The 25,959-nt window shown below is 33.4% G+C and overlaps 1 protein-coding gene across 1 annotated transcript in view; it reads left to right on the top strand.

The window, feature by feature from the left end:
- The window catches only part of SLC2A13 (solute carrier family 2 member 13), a 222,416-nt gene that overhangs the window by 139,795 nt on the left and 56,662 nt on the right, over positions 1-25,959 (top strand). Inside the window, exon 5 of the mRNA XM_074194836.1 lies at positions 21,580-21,743. Coding sequence (XP_074050937.1) covers positions 21,580-21,743 — 164 coding nt within the window. The remainder of the gene's footprint in view (positions 1-21,579; positions 21,744-25,959) is intronic.

The following is a 25,959-nucleotide window of genomic DNA, read 5'->3' on the forward strand; positions in this document are numbered from 1 at the left end:
AGTAAAGGAAATAAAATTGTTGTCCAATAAGATGAAGCTGTTTATTTCTGTACCTGGGAGAAAGACTCTAATGCTTCTCAAGAACTGTAACTCTTTTAGAAAGATGATGGACACTCATTACTTTTTTGTGACTCAGATAGAATGATTTAAAAACAATACCTCCTTAAAAAGGGGGACAGTAAAGAAATGGGAGGATGGAAGAGATTGAATGGGGTAAATCTCATTATATTAAGAGGTACAAAAGACCTATTGCAATAGAGGGGAAGAAGGGAGGAGGTGAGAACTGCCTGAATCTTACTCTAATCAGACTTGGTTTAACATTAACATATGTTAATGTTAAACCAAGTCTGATTAGAGTAAATATATGTATATATATATATATATATATATATATATATATATATATATATATATACATACATGCACACTCAGTTAAGTTAAAAACTTATCTTACCTTTCAAGTATTAAAAGGGAAAAGGGGTGGGGGAGGAAAAGGGGAACTGACAGAAGGAAGGGAAGGAAGAAAGGGAAAAGGGAAAGGGAAAAGAAAGGGGAGAGGGTTGGATATAGAAGGGCAAACACACTGAAGGAGGTGTATTCAGAAACAAAATACTGGGGAATATGTATAAAATAAAAAAGGGTAAAAATACAACAGAGGGAAGATAGCATGGAGAGAATAGTTAGTAATTATAACTTTGAATGTGAATGGGATGAATTCTCCCTTAAAATGTAAGTGAATAGCAGAATGGATTAAAAACTAGAATCCTACAATAGGCTACTTACAAGGAGCTCATTTGAAGCAGAAAGATACATATACATACAAAAAAGGTAAAAGGTTGGAGCAAAATATATTTTGCTTCAGCTGAAAGTGAAAAAAGCAGGGGTAGCAATCCTTATCTCAGACAAAGCAGGTGCAAAAATAGATATCATTAAAAGAGATAAAAAAGGACTTTCAAGCATTCCTAGCTTAAAGGAAAAAATAGAACTATGCAGAAATTTTTAAGTACAAATGTACATAATTATCAAGAAACAAATTACAAATGCATGAAAAATTGTAAAGGACTAAACAAGTAAGAACTGTTCAAATTCTAATATTGGGAGATGACACAAGTTGCCATTGAACTCGGTTATCATTAGGGGTGTCTTAGAGGACATCTTATGAAACAGAAGGCCTGGGAGAGGACGGGTGGGGTATGATAGACCTATGGAGGAAATTGAATGGGGACAGAAAGGAATATACTTTTTTGTGCAGTACATGGCACTTACACAAAAGTTGACCATGTACTAGGGCACAAAAACCTAATAATCAGATGCAGAGAGGCAGAAATAGTGAATACATCTTTCTCACATCATAATGCAATAAAAATCACATGCAATATTGGGCCAAGGAGATATAGACCCCAAACTAATTGGAAACTAAATAACCTCATTTAAAGAATGAGTGAATCAAACAAAAAATTATAGAAAGAATTATTATTTCATCCTAGATTATGACTGTAATGAAACAACATACCAAAACTTATGGAATAGAACCAAGGCAGTTGTCAGGGGATATATTATATCTTTAAATGCTTACATAAATAAATTAGAGAAAGAAGAAATTCATGAACTAAACATGCAACTAAAAAATTAGAGAAAGGACAAATTAACTCCCCCCATTAAATACCAAATTAGAAATTTTAAATTTAAAGTAAAAATGAATAAAATTGAAAGCAAGAAAACTATTGAACTAAGAAATAAAACCAAGAGCTGGTTTCATGAAAAAATCAACAAAATTGATAAAGCTTTGGTCAATTTGATTTAAAAAAGAAAGAATGGTTAGTATCATAAATGAAAAAGGTGAACTCACCACCAGTGAGGAGGAAATTAAAGCAATAATTCAGAATTATTTTGCCCAACTCTATGCCAATAACTATTATAATCTAAATGAATGGATGAATATTTACAAAAATATAAGTTCCCCAGGTTAAATGAAGAGGAAATTAAATACCTAAATAACCCTGTCTCAGAAAAATAAATTCAACAAACCATTATTGAACTCTGTAAGAAAAATTCTCTAGGGCCAGATGGATTCACGAGTGAATTCTACCAAACAATTAAGGAACAACTGGTTCCAATTCTATATGAACTCTTTGGAAAAATAGGTGACAGATCTCTGCCTAACTTTTTCTATGACAACAATATAGTGCTGATATCTAAACCAGGAAGAGTTGAAACAGAGAAAGAAAATTATGGATCTATCTCCCTGATGAATATAGATGTAAAAATTTTAAATAAAATCTTGGCAAAATGACTACAATAAGCTATCACTAGATTAATACATAATGACCAAGTAGGATTTATCCCAAGAATGCAGGGTTGGTTCAATATTAGTTAAACTGTCAGTATAATTAATTATATCAATAACAAACCTATCAGAAATCATTATTATATCAATAGATTCTGGAAAAGCTTTTGGTAAAATACAGCACCCATTCCTACAAAAAACACTAGAGAACATAGGAATAAATGGATTGTTCCTTAGAAAAATAAGCAGTATCTATATGATATCATCAACAAGCATTATATGCAATGGGGATAGGCTAGAGGCATTCCCAATAAGATAAAGAGTGAAACAAGGATGCCCACTATCACCACTAGTATTCAATATCGAATTAGAAATGCTAGCTTCAGTGATTAGAGAAGAAAAAGAAATCGAAGGAATTAGAGTAGGGAAGGAAGAGACAAAACTCTCACTCTTTACAGATGACTTGATGGTATACCTAGAGAATTCCAAAAAATCATCTAAAAACTTTAGCATAGTGGCAGCATATAAAATAAACTCTCATAAATCCTCAACATTTCTATATATGACTAGCAAGACACAGCAGAAAAAACTAGAAGGAGAAATCCCATTCAAAGTAACTTCATAAAATATAAAATACTTGGGAGTCTACCTGTCAGGCAGACTCAGAAACTTTTTGAAAACAATTACAAAACACTTCTCACAAAAATAAAGTCAGATTTAAATAACTGGGAAAATATCAACTGCTCATGGATAGGCTGAGCTAATATAAAAAATGACAATTCTACCTAAATTAAACTACTTATTTAGTGCCCTTCTAATCAAAATTCCAAAAAAATTACTTTCATGAGTTAGAAAAAATTTTAAGTAAATTCTTATGAAGAAATAAATATTCGAGAATTTCCAGGAATTTAATGAAAAAAAGTGCAAAAGAAGGTTAGCCCTAACAGATCTAAAATTATATTATATGGTCATCAAAACTGTCTGGTATTGACTAAGAAATAGAATGGTGGATCAGTGGAATAGACTAGTGTGATAGCAGGAGTTTATTATAGAAATATGCTGTTTGATAAACTCAAAGAGTCCAGCTATTGGGATAAAATATTGGGATATTTGACAAAAAAATTGGGATATATTTGACAAAAACTGTTGGGGAAAATTGGAAGTTTGTGTGGCAGAAACTTGGATTAGACCAATACCTCACACCCTATTCCAAGATAAGATCAAAATGGATACAAGAGTTAGACATAAAAAACAATATTATAAGCAAACTAGGAGATCAAAGAATAGTTTACCTGCCAGATCTATGGAAAGGGAATCAGTTTATGATGAAGGAAGTGATGGAGAACATCATAAAAACAAACTAGGGCGACTAGGTGGCACAATGGATAGAGCAGCAGCCCTGGAGTCAGGAGTACCTGAGTTCAAATCTGACTTCAGACACTTAGTAATTACCTAGCTGTGTGGCCTTGGGCAAGCTGCTTAACCCCATTTCCTTGTAAAAATCTAAAAGAAACTAGATAATTTTGATTAAACTAAATTAAAAGGCTTTTGCACAGACAAAAAATAAGCTATTTCTCAATTGACAAATGATCAAAGAATATGCAAAGGCAATTTATAGATGAGGAAATCTAAACAATCCACAGTCATATGAAAAATTGCTCAAAGCCATTACTTATTAGAGAAATGTAAATTCCAGCATCTCTGTGGTACCACCTCACACCTCTCAGACTGGCCAATATGACTAGAAAGGACAACGATCAATCTTGGAAGGGATATGGAAAATCTGGGACACTAATACATTGTTGGTGGAGCTGTCAACTCATCCATTCTTTCTGGAGAGCAATTTGGATTTATGCTGAAGGGCAACAAAAATGTGCATACCTTTGATCCAGCAATACCACTACTGGGTCTTTACCCTGAAGAGATTATGAAAAAGGATGAAAACATCACTTTTAAGGCAAAATGATTATTAGAAAAATTAATGTCAAGAGATTAAAATATCTCTCTGAGTTGCAACAGTTTGCTGCTAGCAATATTCATAGCATCCCTGTTTGTGGTGGCAAAGAATTGGAAATTGTGTGAATGTCCATCAATTGGGGAATGGCTTAATAAAATGTGGTATATGTATATGATGGAACACTATTGTTCTTTTAGAAACCAGGAGGTGTGGGAATTCAGAGAAGCCTGGAAGGATTTGAATGAACTGATGCTGAGTGAGATGAGCAGAATCACAAGAATATTGTACACCCTAACAGCAACTTGGGGGTGATGATCAATCTTAATGGACTTGCTCATTCCATCAGTGCAACAATCAGGGGTATCTGTGATGGAGAAACATCTGTATCCAGAGAAAGAATTGTGAAGTTTGAATAAAGGCCAAAGACCTGTAATTTAAAAAAAGAAAAAAATTATCTTATTATGTAAATTTTCTGTCTTCTTTTTTTTTTACTGAAGGATATGACTTTTCTCTCATAACATTCAACTTAGTTTAACATATACCATGTATTAATGTATATCATGGAAACAACGTAAAGACTAACAGACTGCCTTCTGTGAGGGGTAAGGGAAAAGGAAGGGAGATTAGGGGAAAAATTGTCAAATTCAAAATAAATAAATTTTTTTAAAAATGTGCTGTGATGAGAGACCAGTGATGAAGTAGCAAGTACAGATACCCTGGTTGCTGTAGTCACAACCTTGCTCAAAGACAGTCCAGGCCAAGAATTAATGTCAAGAGATCAGAATATCTCTCCGAGTTGGAACAGTTTGTTGCTGACTTGGAGGGAAAACTGAGTCAACACACAATTGGAAACAGTGGTGTAGGAAAAAGAATGGGCAGCTTTCAGAGATTTGGTGTACAGCTCTTCATTTGCTCATCTGGGCCAGAACAGTCACAAATACCAAGACTGGTTTGGTGACAAAGATAGGAAAATACAGAATCTGCTAAATGAAAAACAACTCCACAGGATTTTCCAGTAGTATAGTTCATCCATTTCTATGAACGTAGCATTTAATTCCATCAAAAGTAAAGTACAAGTGACTCTTGGCAGATGAAGGGGCGGCTAGGTGGTGCAGTGGATAGAGTACCTCCCTGGAGTCAGGAGTACCTGAGTTCAAAGCCGGCCTCAGACACTTAATAATTTCCTAGCTGTGTGGCCTTGGGCAAACCACTTAACCCCATTTGCCTTGCAAAAAACAAACAACTGAAAAAAAAGGCCGATGAAATTCAATTTTATGCAGATAGTAACAAACCAAAATGATTTTATGATGCTCTGAAGGCTATTTATAGGTCAAAGCCACATGGTACATCTCAACTACTCATGGCTGATGGATCCATACTGATTAATGATAGGGAGAAGATCCTTGAGACATGGGCTGAACCTATCCATTGTGTTCTTGACAGACCATCATCAATCAATGCAGAAACCATTGATCGTTTACCTCAAGTTTAAGTCAATCAAACCCTAGCTCAAGTTCCAACTGAAGAAGAGGTATTGTATGTCAATTTCATGTCAACAGGCATGCCTGGGTTCTGGAAAGTGGACAATGTTCTTGAGATTTCCCAGTCACCAATGGAGTTCCCATACATTTTAGCATGATGTTTTCAGCTATGTTATCAAATGCTTTCACTAAGGATGAACATGGCCTCAAGGTCAGCTACTGCACTGATGGCAAATTCTTCAACTTGAAAAGGCTACAAACCAAGACCAAAGTGAAGGGATTGTTGGTGTATGATCTATGTTTGCAGATGATTGTGCACTCAATGCAGCCTCTGAAACTGAGACACAACAAAGAATGAATCGATTCTCTAATGCTTGTGCTAATTTTGGTCTAACAATTAACACAAAGAAAACACAGGTGTTCCATCAGTCAGCACCACTCAATCCATATGTGGAACCAATGATTACAGCTTATGGAGAAGTTTTGGGTACTTGTGGATAAGTTTACTTACCTTGTCAGTGTCCTTTCCAAAGAGGTACACATTAACATAACTAGATCAGTATTTGAGAGGTTCCAAAAGAAAGTGTGGGAGAGAAAAGGTATTAGGCTAACTAGCAAACTGAAGGTCCTCAGAGCCATTCTGCTGACCCCCTTGCTACATGCCTGTGAAACCTGGACAGTCTACCAGTGCCATATCAGGAAACTGAATTGTTTCCATTTAAATTATCTTGAGAAGATTCTGAAGATCACCTGGTAGAAGAAGATACTGGATACTGAGCTAAACTACCTAGCATTCCAGCTACCTTTATCAAGCTAAACTACCTAGAATTCCAACATTATTACAGAGTGTACAACTATCATGGGCTGGACATGTTATAATGCCAGATGTACATTTGCCAAAAAAACCCTGCTTTATGAAGAATTCATACAGGTCAAACACTCACAAGTTGGTCAGAAGAATTGATACTGAGACACCCTGAAGTTCTCATTGAAGAACTTTAGAATTGATTGTATAGCATAGGAGACAGTAACACAGGACCATCTAGTATGGCATGCCCTCATCAGTGAGGGTGCTTCACTCTATGAGGAAAACAAAATTGAAACAGCTCAAAGTAAATGTGATATATGTAAGCTTAGAGAGCCCACCCCAGGTATTCAACATGTACATATGCTGAACCTGTGTTAGAGCCTTCTGAACTTGTATTGGTCTGATCATCCGCAGTCATATATACAGTAATGTCATTTTGGTTGTCTTGGATAATGAAGGATAAGAATCAACCAACCAACCACCTAAACAGAAAGAGAGACAGACAGAGGTAGAGAAATAGAGCCAGAGAGAGAGGGAGAATCAAACAGAGGAAGAGAGAAAGAGACAGAAAGACAGAGTATAATTCTTTTACATGATGTCTTTGCAATGCTACCTCTTTAATAGTTTCAGTTTGTGATGCAAAGAAAATAATAGGGACCAAAAAACCCCCCAAATTCTAATTCTGACTCTGCTACTTTTACTAGTTTTATAACCCTGACTAGTCAACTTCTCCAAGTCTTTTTTTAATTCAGTTCTATTTCATTTTCAGTATCAAGTTCTTTCCCTTTCAGTTCCTTTTCCTATCCTTTGAGAAAGTATGAAAAAATTAATCATGTTACAAAGATTAATAGACAAAACAAATTCTTCTGTTAACAATTTTCATTGAGCTCTCTAGAATTGTGAGTGGTCATTGTATAAATAAGTTCCTAAATGTTCCTAAATATAAATATAAATAAGTTCCTAAAGATATTTATCTTTATAGGATTTTGCTTAAGTGTTCTTGTTCTACTCACTTCATTTGTTTCAGTTCTCTGAAGTGATCCCCTTTATCAGTTCTTGTAGTATAATAATATTTTATTACATTCATAAAGCACAATTTGTTCAGCTGTTTCTACACTTGACAGGAATCTTCTCAATTTTTAGTACCTTAACATCACAAAAATAACACTATAAATATTTTTGTACATAAGGAATCTCTTTCCTCTTTTCTTCTATCTCTTTGGAATGTAGTCCTAGCACATATATGGATGGGTGAAAAGGGTATACACAGTTTATTAACTTTTGGAACAGTTCCAAACTGTTTCCTAGAATGGCCAGATCCACTAAAGAGGTAACCGATTTTCTTATAGTCTTCATAGCTATGCAGTGGGTAGCATGCTGTCCCTGAAGTCAGGAGGATCTGAGTTCAAATCTAGCCTCAGTCACTTATTAGATGTGTGACCTTAGGAAAGTCACTTAACCCCGATTGTCTCACATCCAGTGCTGTCTCAAATCCTCCTGATGCATATCTAACCACTGGACCCAGATGACCCTAGAGAAGAGAGTGAGTCTGGTGACTTAGCACAGTAGCCCATCCCCTTACTTAAATCTAATTTACATGCATGTCATGGTATCACCTTCTTGATGTCATAGTGTTTGAGAATGAAAGACAAACATCACCTTCATCATCCAGTATTTGCCATTTCTTTTTTTGCCAACTTAGCAAATTGATTGGGTCTATTAGCACCTCAGAATTTTTTAGATTTGTATTTCTCTATTGTTATTGATATAGCTAGTGATAACTTGGATACCTTCCTCTGAAAACTGATTATATCCTTTGATCATTGATCAATTGGGTAATGGCTCTTATTTTTCTAAATCTGACCCAGTTCCTTCTATGTCATGAAAATTAGAGAATATGACCTAGAAATTTCATAGAAATTAGAGAAATTTGCTCTAAATATCCCCCCAAATTCCCTGATTATATTCTAATTTTACCTCTGTTGGTTTTGTTTGTGCACAAATTTATTTTTATATTTTATTTTAAAATAAAATTTTATTTTTTGGAAATTGTTCATTTTATTTATTTCCTTGTTTGATCATGAATTCTTTTCCAATCCATAGATCTAACAAGTAATTACTGTCATGTTCCTCTAACTCTGTTCCCATTTGTTGCTCTTTTGCTATATATGGTTAGAAACATTGCTTTCTAATTTTCCATGCAATTTTTGTCGAATAGCTCTTTTCCTAATAGTTGTGGTCTTTAAATTTATCAAATAAGAGCTTATTGTGCTCATCTGTTTCTATATACTGTGTATCTAATCTGTTTCACTTAATCAGTTCCTCTATTTCTTTCCCTGTACCAAATTCTTTGATGATTATGGCTTTGTGGTACAATTTGAGATCTAGTGCTATTATCTGTCTTTATTTCTCACCTTTTAAAATTAATTCTCTTGATATTTTTGACCTATTTATACAGAGGTGTATTTTGTTATAATTATTATTTTTTAATTCCATAAAGATATTATTGATAGTTTTGATGACACTAAATAATTAGTCATTAATGATGACACTAAATGAGTAAATTTAAATAAGTAAAATAATTTAATATCTTAGATTAATCTTTCTATGAATAATTACAATTTTTCAATTATTTGGATTTCTCTGTATGCAAAGAATGTACTGTAATTGTTTTCATAAAAAGAATCTCACACTGTGCATAGTTATTGTAAATGGAATTTCTCTATCTCTTTGGGCTTGATTTTATTGAGAATATAGAGAAATGCTGATGATTTATTGAGGTTGTGTTAATTATTTCAATTAGTTTCTTAGTTGACTCTTTTGGTTTCTCAAAGTAAACATTCCCTCTGCCAAATGTGATAATTTCATTTTCTCTTTGCCTTTGCATATTCCTTTAATTTCTCTTCCTTTTTTTATTGCTATTGGTAGCATTTCTAACACTGAATTGAACAATAGTGGCAGGTATGGACATTCTTGCTTTATCTCTGAACTTCCAGGAAAGGCTTATATCTATTATGCTTATACCTAACTCTGTATTAGTTAAAAAACAAAGCAAAACAAAAATCTCCATTATTCTTATGCTTTCCAGTGTTGTGGTTGTGAATTGCTGTTGTAACTTGTCAAAAGGTTTTTCTTCATCTTAGGTCATTGTATTGTTTAGGAGTTAATCATTATACAATAATGTTCCCCTCATTCTGCTCACTTAAGTTTCCAACAGTTCATTTAAGTTTTTCCTGGTTTGTTTGAAATTATCTTGCTCATCATTTCTTATAGCCAATATGCCTGTTTTCCACAGTTCCTTAAAATATCATAATTTTTTGCTAACTTTTTCTATTTGATGTTTAAGATAGAACTTTATAATTGCTTTAGTTTGTAATTATCAAGTTGTAAATGATTAAGAGTATTTTTATATAGTTATTTCTACCTTACATTTCTTCTTTTGAAAACTTTTTATATCTTTTGACCATTTATCTATTGGGGATTGACAATTGTTCTAATAAATTTGAATTGATTTCTTTTACATTTTGTATATGACACATTTTTCAGAAAAAAAATTTTCCCCAGGCATGTTTTTAATTGCATTTGTTTTATTTATACAGAACATTAAAATTTTAACAAAATAATTGATTTTTGTATTAGTGTTGACTACATGCCACACACTTTACAAATGTTATATGAAAAAAGTTGTTCATTTCATGTTTATAAATTCTCTCTATCCATTATTTGACCATGAATTTTTCCCCTACCCATAGATCTGAATAGTATTTCTTCCTTGCTAATATCATTTGTTATTTATATTTATATATCATTATTTATGGCCAATTCATGAATCCATTTGGAGCTTTTTTGGGATATGCACAATGCAATGTACAATGATCTATGATCATTTTTTTTCCAGGCAATGGAACAGTTTTTCCATCAATTTTTGGTCACATAGTGGGTTCTGCTCCCAATAGCCAGGTTTTTGGTTTTTTGTTCATTTTTTTAATCACTAAGCTATTTTATATACACATATATATATTTTTTCTTTTGCATGTTTTGTAAATAATCTGATCCTCTGATCAGCCTCTCAGTATATTAAAGAGTACCAACTCATTCTGGATCCCTACTTTGAGGTTAGTGGAAATTTTGTAAGGGCATCCACACATTTCTTTTTTTCAAAGTTTATTTTCATTGTTTTTCTAATTAGCAAAAGAAAAAAATTGTCCCTCACACTCAACCTCATTGAGAAAAACAAAATAAAACCTTCATATATTGCTGTATAATACTAAAACAGCATTAGCCATTTCAGAAAACAAATGTCTCTGTATTTTAAGTTCATTATCTCTCAACTGGGGAATGGTATGTTTCATCTTCATTTTTTTTCTTTTTTCCTTTCAGTTTATCATTACATTGATCAAAATTCTAAAGTCTTTCAAAGTTGTTACTGTTCATATGAGTCTTCACAGTTTCCTCTTAAAACTATCATCATATTCCCCAAAAGGAAGGGATCTCCTTGGTTTTCACTTTATTTACCAGGAAAAAGAGCTGTTATAAATATGTGTGTGGGTATATAATTTTTCCTTTTTCTTTGCTAGCTATGTCAAAAATATGGTAGCTTCTCAGTCAGGTTTCAATGCTGAAATGAATTTGTCATACTTGTATGACTTGGATAAAGTTTGCTTAACCTCTCTGTACCTCAATTTCATCATCTGTAAAATGAAGATCATAAGTCTAAGAGAACCTAGTGAAGAATGTTGAGGCCCAGGAGGAATGTTGTCAGTATAACTAGTATTTATGTGTTTCTTATGTGCTAGCACAAATACTGTGCTAACCACTAGGAATGCAAATACAAGCAGAAAGACACTCAGTTCCTTCTCTCAAGGAACTTAATAACTGGGGAATAACTCTAAAAAAGTGGAAAAAATGAGGAGGGAGACATGTTGTGAGATGAAGTTTCCTTTGGGTGTGGAATAGTAAGTTGGGGTGTAGCCTGAAGAGAAGGAATATTTCCTTAAATGGATCTTTTGGAAGGAGTTGTCCAAACAGGGAAAAGAGCCAGAACTGAGGAGACTTTGAATTTGTGAATTCAAAGACTTCAGTGAGGCTTCAAATAGAAGAGCTGAATTAAGCCAAAGCTTCAGAATGATAGAGGAACTCAGGAGTGTTAAGTGAGTTAATAAAGGTCACAGCTTTGTTATGTTAGCTAAAGATCCTAAGACCTCTTCTTCTAAATAGTCTTACAATTATACTAAACAACTTCATTGTATTTTAGTCTTCCTGTATGAAATGGTATACAGTTCTATAGTTACCCATGCATAAATTTATGTGAGAATAAATTGATATTTACTAATACACTTCAAAAATTAAAATTTATGTAAATACAAAATATTTTATTTTTATTTGTATACATATATTACAAATTCATTCTAACAGTTCAGTTCTTATTCCCTAAGTACATTACAACAAACTGAATTTACATTATAAATATCTTGATAATATAGAAAATGTCTACATAAGCATATATAGATATGTCTACATATATTATATATGTCTACATATATTACACATATTACATATGTGTTTGTGCATGTATATTATGCATACATATATACAGATTGTCAATAAATTGTTTTAATCTCCAGTTTTATTACACAACAAACTAATTGATCTTAATTCTCCTTTGTGTAGAATCATTTAATATTACGTATATATGTGTTGTTCTAATGTGTATGATTATTATTCAAGTATATACCTTAACATTCCTAGCACCCTGTAAAGTTCATGGGGACAGACTCTATACTTTATTTTTTCTTTTATATCTTCCTCCCTTTCTTTCCATTCCTCAGCCATAGCTATACTGTAGTGTTTCATAGTTAACTGGTATTTTGTCATTATTTGTTAAGGCCAGGTGTTGTGGTTTTGAGACTGTAATTCCTGCTACTATGGAGGTTTCGGCTGGTGGATATCTTAAGTTTAGGAATTCTGAGCTGTAGTGGACTATATATTGTCAACTTGAAAAATAAATAAGTAGAAGAAATCACTAACACTTTAGAAAAATTTATTATAGACCTCCAGTCACTATATTTGTGTTAAAGGCACAAAAGAGGAGAATAATAGCACATCATCTACCTCTTTCTCCCCTCCATCGCCCCTCACCCCAAAGATTCTGACTTGGGAAATAGGTAGAGAAAGAAAATATAAGAATAATCAGATTGCCTGAAGATCTTGACCATTTAAAAAAAAGTTTAAATATTTCAAGAAATAATGAAACAAAACTTGAGAGTGTTGAAAAAACTATTGAACAAAATAAACATAGAAATAATATGCAAAATATTTCTTGAAAGAAATCCTAAAATGAAAATTTTCAGGAATGTCCTAGCTAAAATCCAGAGCTTCCAGCTTGGGGCGGGGGGGGGGATAATACAAACTTCTAGAAAGAGAGTTTAAGTATCAAAATTTCAGTCAGGACCAGAGAAGACCTGGAAGCTGTTACTTTAAAAGTAAAGAGAGTCTGAAGAATGTTATATAACAAAGAATAATTTACCTGAAACATTAGTATAATATTTCAAGGTGAAAATGGATTTTTAATAAACCTAAGTACAAATTCCTAAATTGAGTCGCCATTTTGAAATGCATATATAAGCATAAAAAATTTACTGAGCAACTGGGATGAAAACTATGATGAAATTCTAGCATTCAAATGGATGAATGAGCTTCTCCCTCAAGAACCTTAATATATATATATATATATATATGTATATATATATATATATATACATATATATATATATATTCATATGTAATATAGGAAGAGAATGTGACAGGGGGCCTGAAATAAAGTTTGTTCTATTTTGATTATCTTTTTTTTTTTTTAGTTTTTGCAAGGCAAATGGGGTTAAGTGGCTTGCCCAAGGCCACACAGCTAGGTAATTATTAAGTGTCTGAGACCGGATTTGAACCCAGGTACTCCTGACTCCAAGGCCAGTGCTTTATCCACTACGCCACCTAGCCGCCCCATATTGTGATTATCTTAAGAAAAAATAAAAGAAAGGAAAAAAGGAATACAAAAGGGGGAAAAAAAGAGGAAGGAGGGGTGGAAGTTATTATTTTACATAAACAGAAAACATCTAATAATTAAGGAAGTTATAGGGTTGAACAGACTACACAATAACTTAATTTTTATCATAACTAGACATAGTAATCATCATGTGACTCATGTACTGAGTTTGGTACGAAATACATCAAACTCAAAAGATTGTCTCCCCAGGCTGGAACACGGAAGACAATACAATTTAAGAGGGTAAGGGGCTTCTGTGCTAAGTCACCAGTCTCACTTTCTTCTACAGAGTCATTTGGGGCCATTGGCCAGATATGAATCAGGATGACTGGAAATGGCCCTGAATATAAGGCAATCAGGATTAAGTGACTTGCCCAAGGCCCCACAATAAGTAAGTGCCAAGTGTCTGAGGTTGGATTCTAACTCTCCTCCTTCTGAGTCCAAGGCCAGTAACTATCTACTTCTTCATGAATTTGCATGTTATCCTTGCACAGGACCATTCTAATCTTTTTTTTTTTTAGTATATGTGCTGTCAAAGTGAGCCCTATCACTATTTATAACCATTTTACAGCTGAGAAAATTGAATCTGAGAGAGATTAAATAGTTTGAACAGGGTTAGTCATAAATCTAGAGCAGCTAGGTCACCTAGTGAAATGCTGGACCTGGAATCAGAAAATTCTGAGTTTCAAAAGTGGTTTCAAAAACAAGTCACTAATGTTCTTTGCCTCAGTTTCCTCATCTTTAAAATGAACTAGACAAGGAAATGGCAAATTCCCATTATCTTTCCTAAGAAAACCCCAAACGGGGATCACAAAGAGTCAGACTAACTGAAATAATGAAACAATAATAAAGCACTGGAAGGATTTAAATTCACACTCTGTGAGCTCTCATTTTTGTTATATTAACATGCAAATAAAGGCATTTGATTCTCTCCAATTATTAGCCTTTAGTCATATATCTTTATTCCTATAATCCTAATTGGGCCTTAGTAAATTATATATCCCAAGTTTTGATACATTTTGCTTTCTACTTTGAATGAATTTTTTTCTTTCTTCTCCTGAATTTTCCAGAGTCAAATATAGACTGATGATTTTTTGTGGTTTTTATATCTTATTGCTTGACTTAAATTATTTATTATGTAACTATTTTAGCAGTCGATATAGCAACTTAAAATTAGCTAAACTTTTATGGTTCTCTAGGTAGTATCTACCAAAAATTATATTTGTTTTCTCCTTTGACTATACTTATTACCTTATTTTGTTTATTTTGTCTTAATGCAGTAACCAGTATTTCTAAAAATATGTCATTCATAGTTGTGAAAATGGGCATATTGTTTTTGCCAAGATCTTATTAGAATGTCCTCTTACTTTTCTTTTCTAAAAATAATTCTAATTCTCAGTTTTGGGTAGTTAGCACCCAATACTAAAGGAGCACTTGATTATTGGGAATTGATTAAATAAAGTATGGTATAATAAGGTAATAGAATATTATTGTGCCATAAGATATGACAATAATGAACAGTTTCACAAGAAATTTTGAATACCTCTATGAACTAATGTGGAGTTAAGTGAGCAGAATTTGGAAAACAATTTATATTACAACAACATTATAAAGAAAAACATCTTTGAAAGAATTTAGAATTGTGATCTATGCAATATTATCCATAAATCTAGAGGGCTGAAAATAAAACATGACAACAACCTCCTGCTAGAGGGATAAAAGATTTAAAATACAGAACAAAAATGTATATATATATATATATATATATATATTAATTTTAATTAAAGATTTTTATTTTGAGTTTTACAATTTCCCCCAATCTCATGTCCCTCCCCCCCAGAAAGCAATTTATCAGTCTTTACATTGATTCCATGTTGTATATTGATCTAAATTGACTGTGATAAGAGAGAAATCATATCCTTAAAGAAGAAACATAAAGAATAAGAGATAACAAGATCAGACAATAAAATAGCAGTTTTTTGTCTAAATTAAAGGCAATACTTTGAACTTTGTTCAAACTTCACGGTTCTTTATTTGGATATAGATGGTATTCTCCATTGCAGACAGTCCCAAAATGTCCCTGATTATTGCACTGATGAAATAAGCACGTCCATCAGCCCATGTTGCTGTTAGGGTGTACAGTATTTTTTCTGGTTCTGCTCATCTCATTCAGCATCAGTTCATGCAAATCCCTCCAGGCTTCCCTGAATTTCCATCCCTCCTGGTTTCTAATAGAACAATAATGTTCCATGACATACATATACCACAGTTTGTTAAGCCATTCCCCAATTGAAGAACATTCACTTAATTTCTAATTTTTTTGCCACCACAAACAGGGCTGCTATGAATATTTTTGTACAATTGATGTTTTTACCCTTTTTCATCATCTCTTCAGGGTATAGACCCAGTAGTGGTATTGCTGAATCAAATGGTATGCACATTTTTTGTTGCCCTTTGGGTGTAGTTCCAAATTTCTCTCCAGAAATGTTTCAATGAGTTCACAGCTCCACCAACAATGTAATAGTATCCCATATTTCCCACAACCCTTCCAACAATGATCATTATCCTTTCTAGTCATATTGGCCAGTCTGAGAGGTGTGAGGTGGTACCTCAGAGAAGCTTTAATTTGCATTTCTCTACTAAGTAATGATTTAGAGCAATTTTTCATATGACTCCTCATCTGTAAATTCCCTTTGCATATCCTTTGACCATTTGTCAACTGGGGAATGGCTTTTTTAAAAAAAAATATGACTCAGTTCTCTGTATATTTTAGAAATGAGTCCTTTGTCAGAAACATTAGTTGTAGAGATTGTTTCCCAGTTTACTACATTTCTTTTGATCTTGGTTGCAGTGGTTTTATCTGTGCAAAAGCTTTTTAATTTAATGTAATCAAAATCATCTAGTTTGTTTTTAGTGATGTTCTCCATATCTTCCTTAGTCATAAACTGCTCCCCTTTTCTATAGATCTGACAGGTAAAGTAGGTCCTTTATCATCTAATTTGCTTATAGTATTTTTTTATGTCTAAATTCTGTATCCATTTGGATCTTATCTTGTAAAGGGTGTGAGGTGTTGATCTAATCTAAGTTTCTTCCATATTAATGTCCAATTTTCCCAGCAGTTTTTATCAAAGAGAGAGTTTTTATCCCAATAGCTGGACTCTTTGGTCTTATCAAACAGCAGATTACTATAATCGTTTCCTGCTATTGCACCTAGTCTATTCTACTGGTCCACCACTCTATTTCTTAGCCAATACCAGACAGTTTTGATGACTGCTTTATAATATAATTTTAGATCAGGTAGGGCTAAGCCCCTTTCTTTTGCACTTTTTTTTATTAAATCCCTGGCAATTCTTGACTTTTTATTTCTCCATATGAATTTACTTAACAACTTTTTCTAACTCATTAAAGTAATTTTTTGGAATTTTGATTGGTAGGGCACTAAACAGGTAGTTTAGTTTTGGTAGAATTGTCATTTTTATTATATTAGCTGTCCCTATCCATGAGCAGTTGATATTTGACCAGTTATTTACATCTGATTTAATTTGTGTGAGAAGTGTTTTATAATTGTTTTCAAAAAGATTCTGAGTCTGTTTTGACAAATAGACTCCCAGGTATTTTATATTGTCTGAGGTTATTTTGAATGGGATTTCTCTTTCTAGTTTTTCCTGCTGTATCTTTCTAGTTATATATAGAAAATTTGAGGATTTATAAGGGTTTACAAAATTTATATTTTTGTACAAGACTAATATAATTTCTTTTGCTTGAGTATGAAGGTATTTAATGAAAGTTTTCTTTTTCTTTTTTATTATTGTTCATTTGAGGGGAACAGAAAGAGATTGCTAGCAATGTCTCACAAATAAGATAATAATATCTTTATGCTTTCTAATTCTTTTACCACAAGGGTGGTATTTTGTAATAAGATTTTTGTTTATTAAATTTTTGTATTTCTATTGTTACCATAATGTATGGTCTTTAACATTTTCCTAAGGATGAACAAATCCTAAATTTATGCAACAATCCTTGTATGATCTTATTGAATAATTTTGCAAATAGCTTGTTAAGTTATTTTAAACATTTTGTTCAGTATTTTTGCATTGGTATTTATTAGAAATGTTGATCAATACTTTTCTTTCTCCACTTTGTTTCTCTGTTTTGGAAATAAAGTATGAGAGAGAGAGAGAGAGAGAGAGAGAGAGAGAGAGAGAGAGAGAGATTTGCCTATATCTCTGTCCCCAAATGATAAATGATTATTATTTTGTGGTCTGATTTCTCCTCATTGTTTTCCCTAAATATTTATATGAAATGCTATTTAGGGCATATATATATATATATACATATATATTTTTATGTGTGTTATCATATATATATATATATATATATATATATATATATATATATATATATATATCTTTTTTTTCTGATACCTACTGCCTAAAGAACTTGGGCAGGTCACTTAACTTCTCAATGTCACAAGCAACTTCTTAAGTCTATAAGTTAGTCAGTAAGCATTTATTAAGTACATACTACACAATAGGCATTGTGTTAAGCATAAGTCCCATTTCTCAAGGAACTCACAATCATTGGAGAGACAATAAGCAATACAAGATATATACATGTAAATGGAAAATCATTAGAAGACACTAGAATTAGGAAGTGTTGGAATAAATTGCTTGTAGAAGTTAGGATTTATTTGAGACTTAAAGGAAGTCAGGGAAACCAGGAGGTGGAGCTGAGGAGAAAGAGCATTTGAGGTGTGGATGATAGCCTGAAAAAAAAAAAAAGGTTACCAGAGCTAAACAGTAGGGAGATCAGTGTCACTAGATTGAAGATTACATGTTGGAAAGTAAAATGTAAGAAGACTGGAAAGGAAAGAGGTATTTAGATTATTAATACCAAACTGTGGACTTTGTATATGTCCTGGAGGTCAATGGAGCTTATTTTGGCACTTTTGGGTTAACGTGGTTGAGCAGGAATTTTAGGAAAGCCTTTGAGTTTAAACATTTCTACTGTATCTCTTCTTCTTCCTGTTGTGGTTAAACTCCCTGGGAAAAAAAAATCTATATCAGAATCCTCCACTTTCTTTATTTTGACTCACTTCTCAACCCTTTACAATATAGCTTCTAAATGTCATTCCACTGAAACTTTTTCTTCAGTATCAACAAATGTATTTCTTTTTTTTTTTTGCAAGGCAAATGGGGTTAAGTGGCTTGTCCAAGGCCACACAGCTAGGTAATTATTAAGTGTCTGAGACCAGATTTGAACCCAGGTACTCCTGACTCCAAGGCCTGTGCTTTATCCACTGAGCCACCTAGCCACCCCAACAAATGTATTTCTACTCCCTCAAACCTACTAATTTCCCACTTCCTTATTCTACTTATTAATATCCAAGATCCAAAATTCCAGCACAGCACACATGCACAAAATTTGATGTCCTTGCCCTTGAATTCAAGTGCATGAATATCTTCTTGATGTAATCATCATTCACAAATATACAATTTCTATGTTCATCAACTCTGAAATTCCCTCATCTAATCAAAGTCTATTATTATTTCACTTCTCCCTTTGTCTTTCAGCCCCAAACTCAGTTTTGTCAGCATCATGTTCTCCAATTTCTTGATCCCTCAGTTCTTTCCCAAGCCATCTTCCATGCAAGAGTCACCCTCTTCTCTTTTCCACATCTTGACTTCTTGAGGAACAAGTTCAATTCTATACTGTCTCTTGAACCTGCCAAATTGCCTCTGCCTTGGATCCCTCCTACTCTTTTCTCCCTTTACTCCTACATATGTGCTGTTACACAAAGGTGGAGAAAATTATGAAAATGTCCTGACTGGGTGCACTACAAATTTGTGGCACCCATCTTTAACTGGGATCTCATTGCTTCCAGGAAATTCTTTTCCACCTCCCTAATTAACTCATTGTGGATAAGTAAGTGGCAAAAAAGGCTTAGAATCAGAAAGACATCTTCATGAGTTCAAATCCTGCCTCAGATACCTGGGCAAGTCACTTAACCCTTTTTTGCCTCAGTTTCTCATCTATAAAATGAGTTGGAGAAGGAAATGGCATAAGAATCTAGTATCTTGCCAACTAAAGTTGGCAAAATTTAACCAAAACTACTTTCTCCAAATTAATAATTGTCTTTTGACAACCAAATCTATTGATTTGTTGTCAGTCCTCATTCCTGTTCACTGTCTTTGCAATTTTTGTTGTCAGTCACAAGATCCTCTCCATTCCAGTCTATCCTCCACTCAGCTGGCAAAGAAATCTTTCTAAAATGTATATCTTACCATGTAATCTCCATACTCAGTGAACTCCAGTGACTTCAAGCTGTCACTTCCAAAATAGAATATCAAAATCCTGTATTTGTCCTTCAGAGTTCCTCATAACTTTATATTATATAACACTTACTATGTGTCAAACACTGTGCTAGCAGTTTACATCCCTTATCTTATTTGCTCCTCACAACAGCCATTAGATTGGTGCTGTTATTATGTCGTTTTATAGATGCAAAAACTGAGGAAACTGATTGTGAAAACTGAGAGATTAATTGATTTGTACAAAGTCACACAACCAGTAAGTGTATAAGGTTGGATTTGAACTCAGTCTTCCTGACTCTAGTCTCAACAATTTATCCAATGTGCCACCTGCCAGACCTGCCTGGATTTCTGAATCCAGTTTTACTAACATTCCATTGATTACTTTCTTTTCAATGTCTGGTTTCAGGAACCATACCCAAGGCTTTCTCCTGAGGAGAGAGGTGTCATCACCCTTTGCTGATTATTGAATAATATTGAATTCAATGATTGTCAATTACTGTCAATTATTGAAGGTGGGGCCCAAAAATCAGTGCTCTAAGTTCAGGCTGCATTTGGGGATGAAATGAGGCACTCACAAGTCATTAAATATTTTACAAGGGGTTTGCTTGACTCTTCCATGGCAAAGATACTTTAGGAATTAACCTCTTTCTGTGGGACTTCTCATTTCCATAAATTCATCTGGTCAGTTGGGCAGGTGAAGTTACTTGCATGGAGTAATGGAAAAAACCACCACATCTAAGGATCATAGATTCCATGTGCCTGGAACATTTTTTGTCCTTAGATTACTAGGAAACTGTGCTGATGAAACCTGGGCCAATTAAGTTTCAGGGGAAACTTTGTCATTGGCCTACCCACAAATTGGTTGGGTAAGAAGGGGAATAATATAGAATGAAGTTACATCCAAAAATCTGGGGCCAATCACATAATTCAACTCAATCCTGAGGACAGCTTTGTCTTCTAATTAGGTACACATGTTTTGGACAGAAGATAGAAGTATCATTAAGGAAACATGATACTATTACACCATATAGAAGGGAGATCCTTGATTGATCATGATACTATCATACCATTGTAGATGTAAAAACTCAACTTCAAAAATAAACTATCCTTTGAAATGTTTCAGTTAAGTTCTCATAACAACATTTCCAAGTGTATAATTTTATTATATGTTCAAAATAGATCTTTTAAAATTAAATATTTTGAAAAAAATTAAATATTTTGGTTGTGAACTTGACATTCAACAAACATTTTATCATAAAAAGGAAAAAAAGACATGCAAACTGTCAACTGATTATCTCCATTTTTATGAAATAAATAAATATACATAATTTAACAGAGTATTGACAAATTTTCTCTATATTTCCCTCAGCACTTTTCTATTTACTTTAAAAATGTTTTGTTGATATTCTGATTTTTGAATATTTTTTCATTGCCCACTATCTTACTAACCCTTAGTTCCCATTTTTTTGCCTTCACTTCTAACAAATATGTATGGTTCAGAAAAACAAATCAGCCCATTGGTTATGCTTATAATTCCATCTCTCATTCAAAAACTAGCATCTACACCAAATTATGGTTAACTTATTACAGATATTCATAGGGCTTAAGAGGTGAGTTTATATATGTAGTTTTATATTTGAATATGTTTCTTAAATAAGTATAAGAAAATTTTTTCTCTCTTATTTCCTTGTAGGTATTACAGTGCAACCATTTTGCAGATGTCAGGAGTTGAAGATGATAGACTTGCAATATGGCTAGCCTCAGTTACAGCTTTCACAAATTTCATTTTCACACTAGTAGGAGTCTGGCTTGTTGACAAAGTAGGTCGAAGAAAACTTACACTTGGTAGCTTAGCAGGTAAGTTTCTGGTATGATAATTCAATTATAAAATTTCTAATAAACAGGGAGGAACATAAAAAGAAATATTTCGAATCTAACTTGACTATTGTTAGTCTCAAATAAAATTTGATATCCCACCCCTTATTGTAAAGTATAGTCATTTACAAAATTATATTGATTTCCACTGGGATTTGTGAAAATAAAGCAATTTTGATATTATGAAAGTATTTTTCCTTTTATTACTTGCATTTATGTTAAAGATATTGCTAAAATGAGAAGTGTCCATTTTTGCATATTTGATATTTTTATGAAAAACATAAAGTAAATTAATTTTAAAAATATATTATACTTGACTTCCAGCCAAGATGGTGAAGAGAAGTCAGGCCCTGTATTAAGGTCTCCTGATCTTCCCTCATAAACAATATGAAGCAAACCTCTTAATGGAAGTCCTATTGACAAAACCCAGAAAGAGAAGCTAGGAAAAGAACACTGACCTCAAAGTTTATCTTGGGGGATGGGGGTGTGGCCAGTGCAGAGTGCTCACAGACAGTGGGGGAGGGCTGATAGTCTGACTAATCTCTGATCAGCTCTGGGGTCTTTTCCCCCTGGGAACCACTTCCCTCTAAGAAACAACCAGAGAGTGGAGGTATGGCAGTGACTGACAGTCTGGGACTTACAGCAGTGACTGACAGTCTGGGACTTACAGCAGGGACTGGAGGGTAGGTTCCAGCCTCTAGCACCCCTTGCCGGCGGGAGGAGATATTACATTCAGTGAGAAAAGCCTCCAGCACTCCCTACTAGCTACTCAGTGAGCAAAGCTTCCATCACCACCTACTGGCCAGGTGGAGATATTACACTCAGTAAGTAAAGCCCCTAGGGATTCCAACACCAAAACTCTGTGAACTAGCCCCTCACCAACACAAGATCTTAGGAAAATGAAGACAGGTTAGCAAAAAAGGGGGACCATAGGAAAATTCTTAGAAGGAAAAGACCCTAATTCAGAGAGATCTAGAACCTCTGAGGAGAATATGATTTGGTCTCCAGCACAGAAAGATTTTCTTGAAGAAATCAGGAAGGAGTTTAAAAATCAACTGGAAAATGTGAGAAAAGAAACCCAAGAGAAGATTGACACCTTGCAACAAGAAAACAAATCATTGTAAAATACAATACGATAAATGAAAAAAGAAAATAATACTCTGAAAACCTCAAATGATCAAAAATATATCAAATCCCTCTGGAAAGGGATCCCAAAATGAAAACATCAAGGAATATTGTATCCAAATTCTAGAACTATTAGATAAAAGAGAAAATCCTGCAAGTATCCAGAAAGAAAAATATTTAAATACCAGGAGGCACAGTAAGGATTACACAGGACCTGGCAGCATCAGCATTAAAGGATCAAAGGGCTTGGAATGCAATATTCTGAAAAAGCAAGGGAGCTTAGAATGCAGCCAAGAATCCATTATCTGGCAAAACTGAGACATCTCTTCCAGGGCAAAAGATGGACATTTATAGAAATAGGAGACTTTCAACTTTTCCTGATGAAAAGACCAGAGCTTAATAAAAAATTTGGACTTCAAACAGGAGACTCAAGAATGACTTGAAAAAGGTAAAATTTAAAAAAAGGGGGGGGAGGAAAAAATTGATATCAAATAAAAAATAAACTGGCAATATCCCTACTTGGAAGAAAAACTTTAATAACTCTCAAGAATTGTATCTCTATTAGAGAGAATTTAAATAGCCAGAAGAGATTCACACACATGACTTATTCGAGAAACTGTTATCCAATAAGATGAAACTGCATATATCCTTATCTGGGAGAAAGACTCTAATAATTCTCAATAACTGCAGTTCTAATAGAGAGAATAGCCAGAAGTGATGGACACTCATTACCCTTCTGTTACTCAGCTAGAATGATTTAAAAAACAATACCTCCTTAAAAAGGAGGGTAGTAAAGAGATGAGAGGATGGAGGAGAATGAATGGGGTAAATCTCATTACATTAAGAGGTACTCATTAAAAGGACTCATTGCAATAGAGGGGAAGAAGGGAGAAGGTGAGAACCACCTGAATCTTATTCTCATCAGATTGGCTTAAAGTCAACATATGTACACTCAGTTAAGAAACTTATCTTACCTTTAAAGTGTTAAAAGGGGAAAAAGGGGAGGTGGAGAAAAGGGGAAATCAACAGAAGGAAGGGAAGGAAGAAGGGGCAAAGGGAAAGGGAAAAGGGGGAGGGGTTGTATATAGCAGGGTAAAAACACTAAAGGTGGTGGTATTCAGAAACAAAATACTGAGGAATATGGATAAAGGGGGGAAGGGGAGAAATGCAGAGGGAAGATAACATGGAGGGCAATAAAAAAGTTAGTATATATAACTCTGAATGTGAATGGGATGACCTTTCCCTTAAAATGTAAGTGAATAGCAGAGTGGATTAAAAACCAGAATCCTACAATATGCTGTTTACAAGAAACTCATTTGAAGCAGACAGAAACATATAGAGTAAAAGTAAAAGGTTGGAGCAAAATATATTTTGCTTCAGCTGAACTGAAAAAATCAGGGATTGCAATACTTATCTCAGATAAAGCAGCTACCAAAATTGATAGCATCAAAAAGAGATAAGGAAGGAAATTATATCCTCCTAAAAGATACCATAGACAATAAAGCAATTTCAATACTAAATATGATTGCACCCCAATGGTATAGCATCCAAAGTCTTATAGGAGAAGTTGAAGGAGTTACAGGAAGACATATATAGCAAAACTCTACTAGTGGGAGACCTCAACCTCCCACTCTCAGATTTAGACAAATTTAACTATAATATAAACAAGAAGGAAGGTAAGGAGGTAAATAGATTGTTAGAATCCTCCTATGGAGGAAATTGAATGGGGATAGAAAGGAATATACTTTCTTTTCAGCAGTATTCAGCACTTACACAAAAATTGACAATGTACTAGGCATAAAAACCTAATAATCAATTGCAGAAAGGCAGAAATAGTGAATATATCTTTATCAGATCATAATGCAATAAAAATCATATGCAATATTGGGCCAGGGAGATATAGAATCAAAACTAATTGGAAACTGAATAACTTCATTTTAAAGAATGAGTAGATAAAGCAACAAACAGAAAGAATTAATTATTTTATCCTAGATAATGACAATAATGAAACAACATACCAAAACTTATGGAATAGAGCCAAGGTAGCTGTCAGGGGACATATTATATCTTTAAATGCTTACATGAATAAATTAGAGAAAGAAGAAATCAGTGAACTAAACATACAACTAAAAAATTAGAGAAAGAAAAAAATTGAAATCCTCCAGTTAAATTCCAAATTAGAAATTCTAAAATTTAAAGTAGAAATTAATAAAAATTGAAAGCAAGAAAACTATTGAACAAATAAATAAAACCAAGAGCTTCTTTCATGAAAAAAATCAATAAAATTGATAAAGTTCTGGTCAATTTGATTAAAAAAGAAAGAATTGCAAGTATCATAAATGAAACAGGTGAACTCATCACCAATGAGGAGGAAATTAAAGCAATAATTCAGAATTATTTTGCCCAACTCTATGCCAATAAATATCATAATCTAAATGAAGTGGATGAATATTTACAAAAATATAAGTTCCCCAGGTTAAATGAAGAAGAAATTAAATACCTAAATAAACCTCAGAAAAATAAATTCAACAAACCATTATTGAACTCCCTAAGAAAAATTCTCCAAGACCAGATGAATTCACAAGTGAGTTCTATCAAACATTTAAGGAACAACTGGTTCCAATTCTATACAAACTGTTTGGAAAACTAGGTGAAGACAGATCTCTGCCTAATTCTTTCTATGACACCAATATAGTGCTGATATCTAAACCAGATAGAATTGAAACAGAGAAAGAAAATTATAGACCTCTCTAATGAATATAGATGCAAAAATTTTAAATAGAATCTTGGCAAAATGACTACAAGGTATCACTAGGTTAATATATAATGACCAAGTAGGATTTATCACAAGAATGCAGGGTTGGTTCAATATTGGTTAAACTGTCAGTATAATTAAATATTTCAATAAAAATCCTATCATAAATAATATGATTATATCAATAGATGCTGGAAAAGCTTTTAATAAAATACAGCACCCATTCCTACAAAAACACTGGAGAACATAGGAATAAATGGATTGTTCTTTAGAAAAATAAGCAGTATCTTTATCATACCATCAACAAGCATTATATGC

Source organism: Macrotis lagotis, chromosome 7, assembly GCF_037893015.1.
Source record: "Macrotis lagotis isolate mMagLag1 chromosome 7, bilby.v1.9.chrom.fasta, whole genome shotgun sequence".
NCBI classification, from domain to species: Eukaryota; Metazoa; Chordata; class Mammalia; order Peramelemorphia; family Peramelidae; genus Macrotis; species Macrotis lagotis.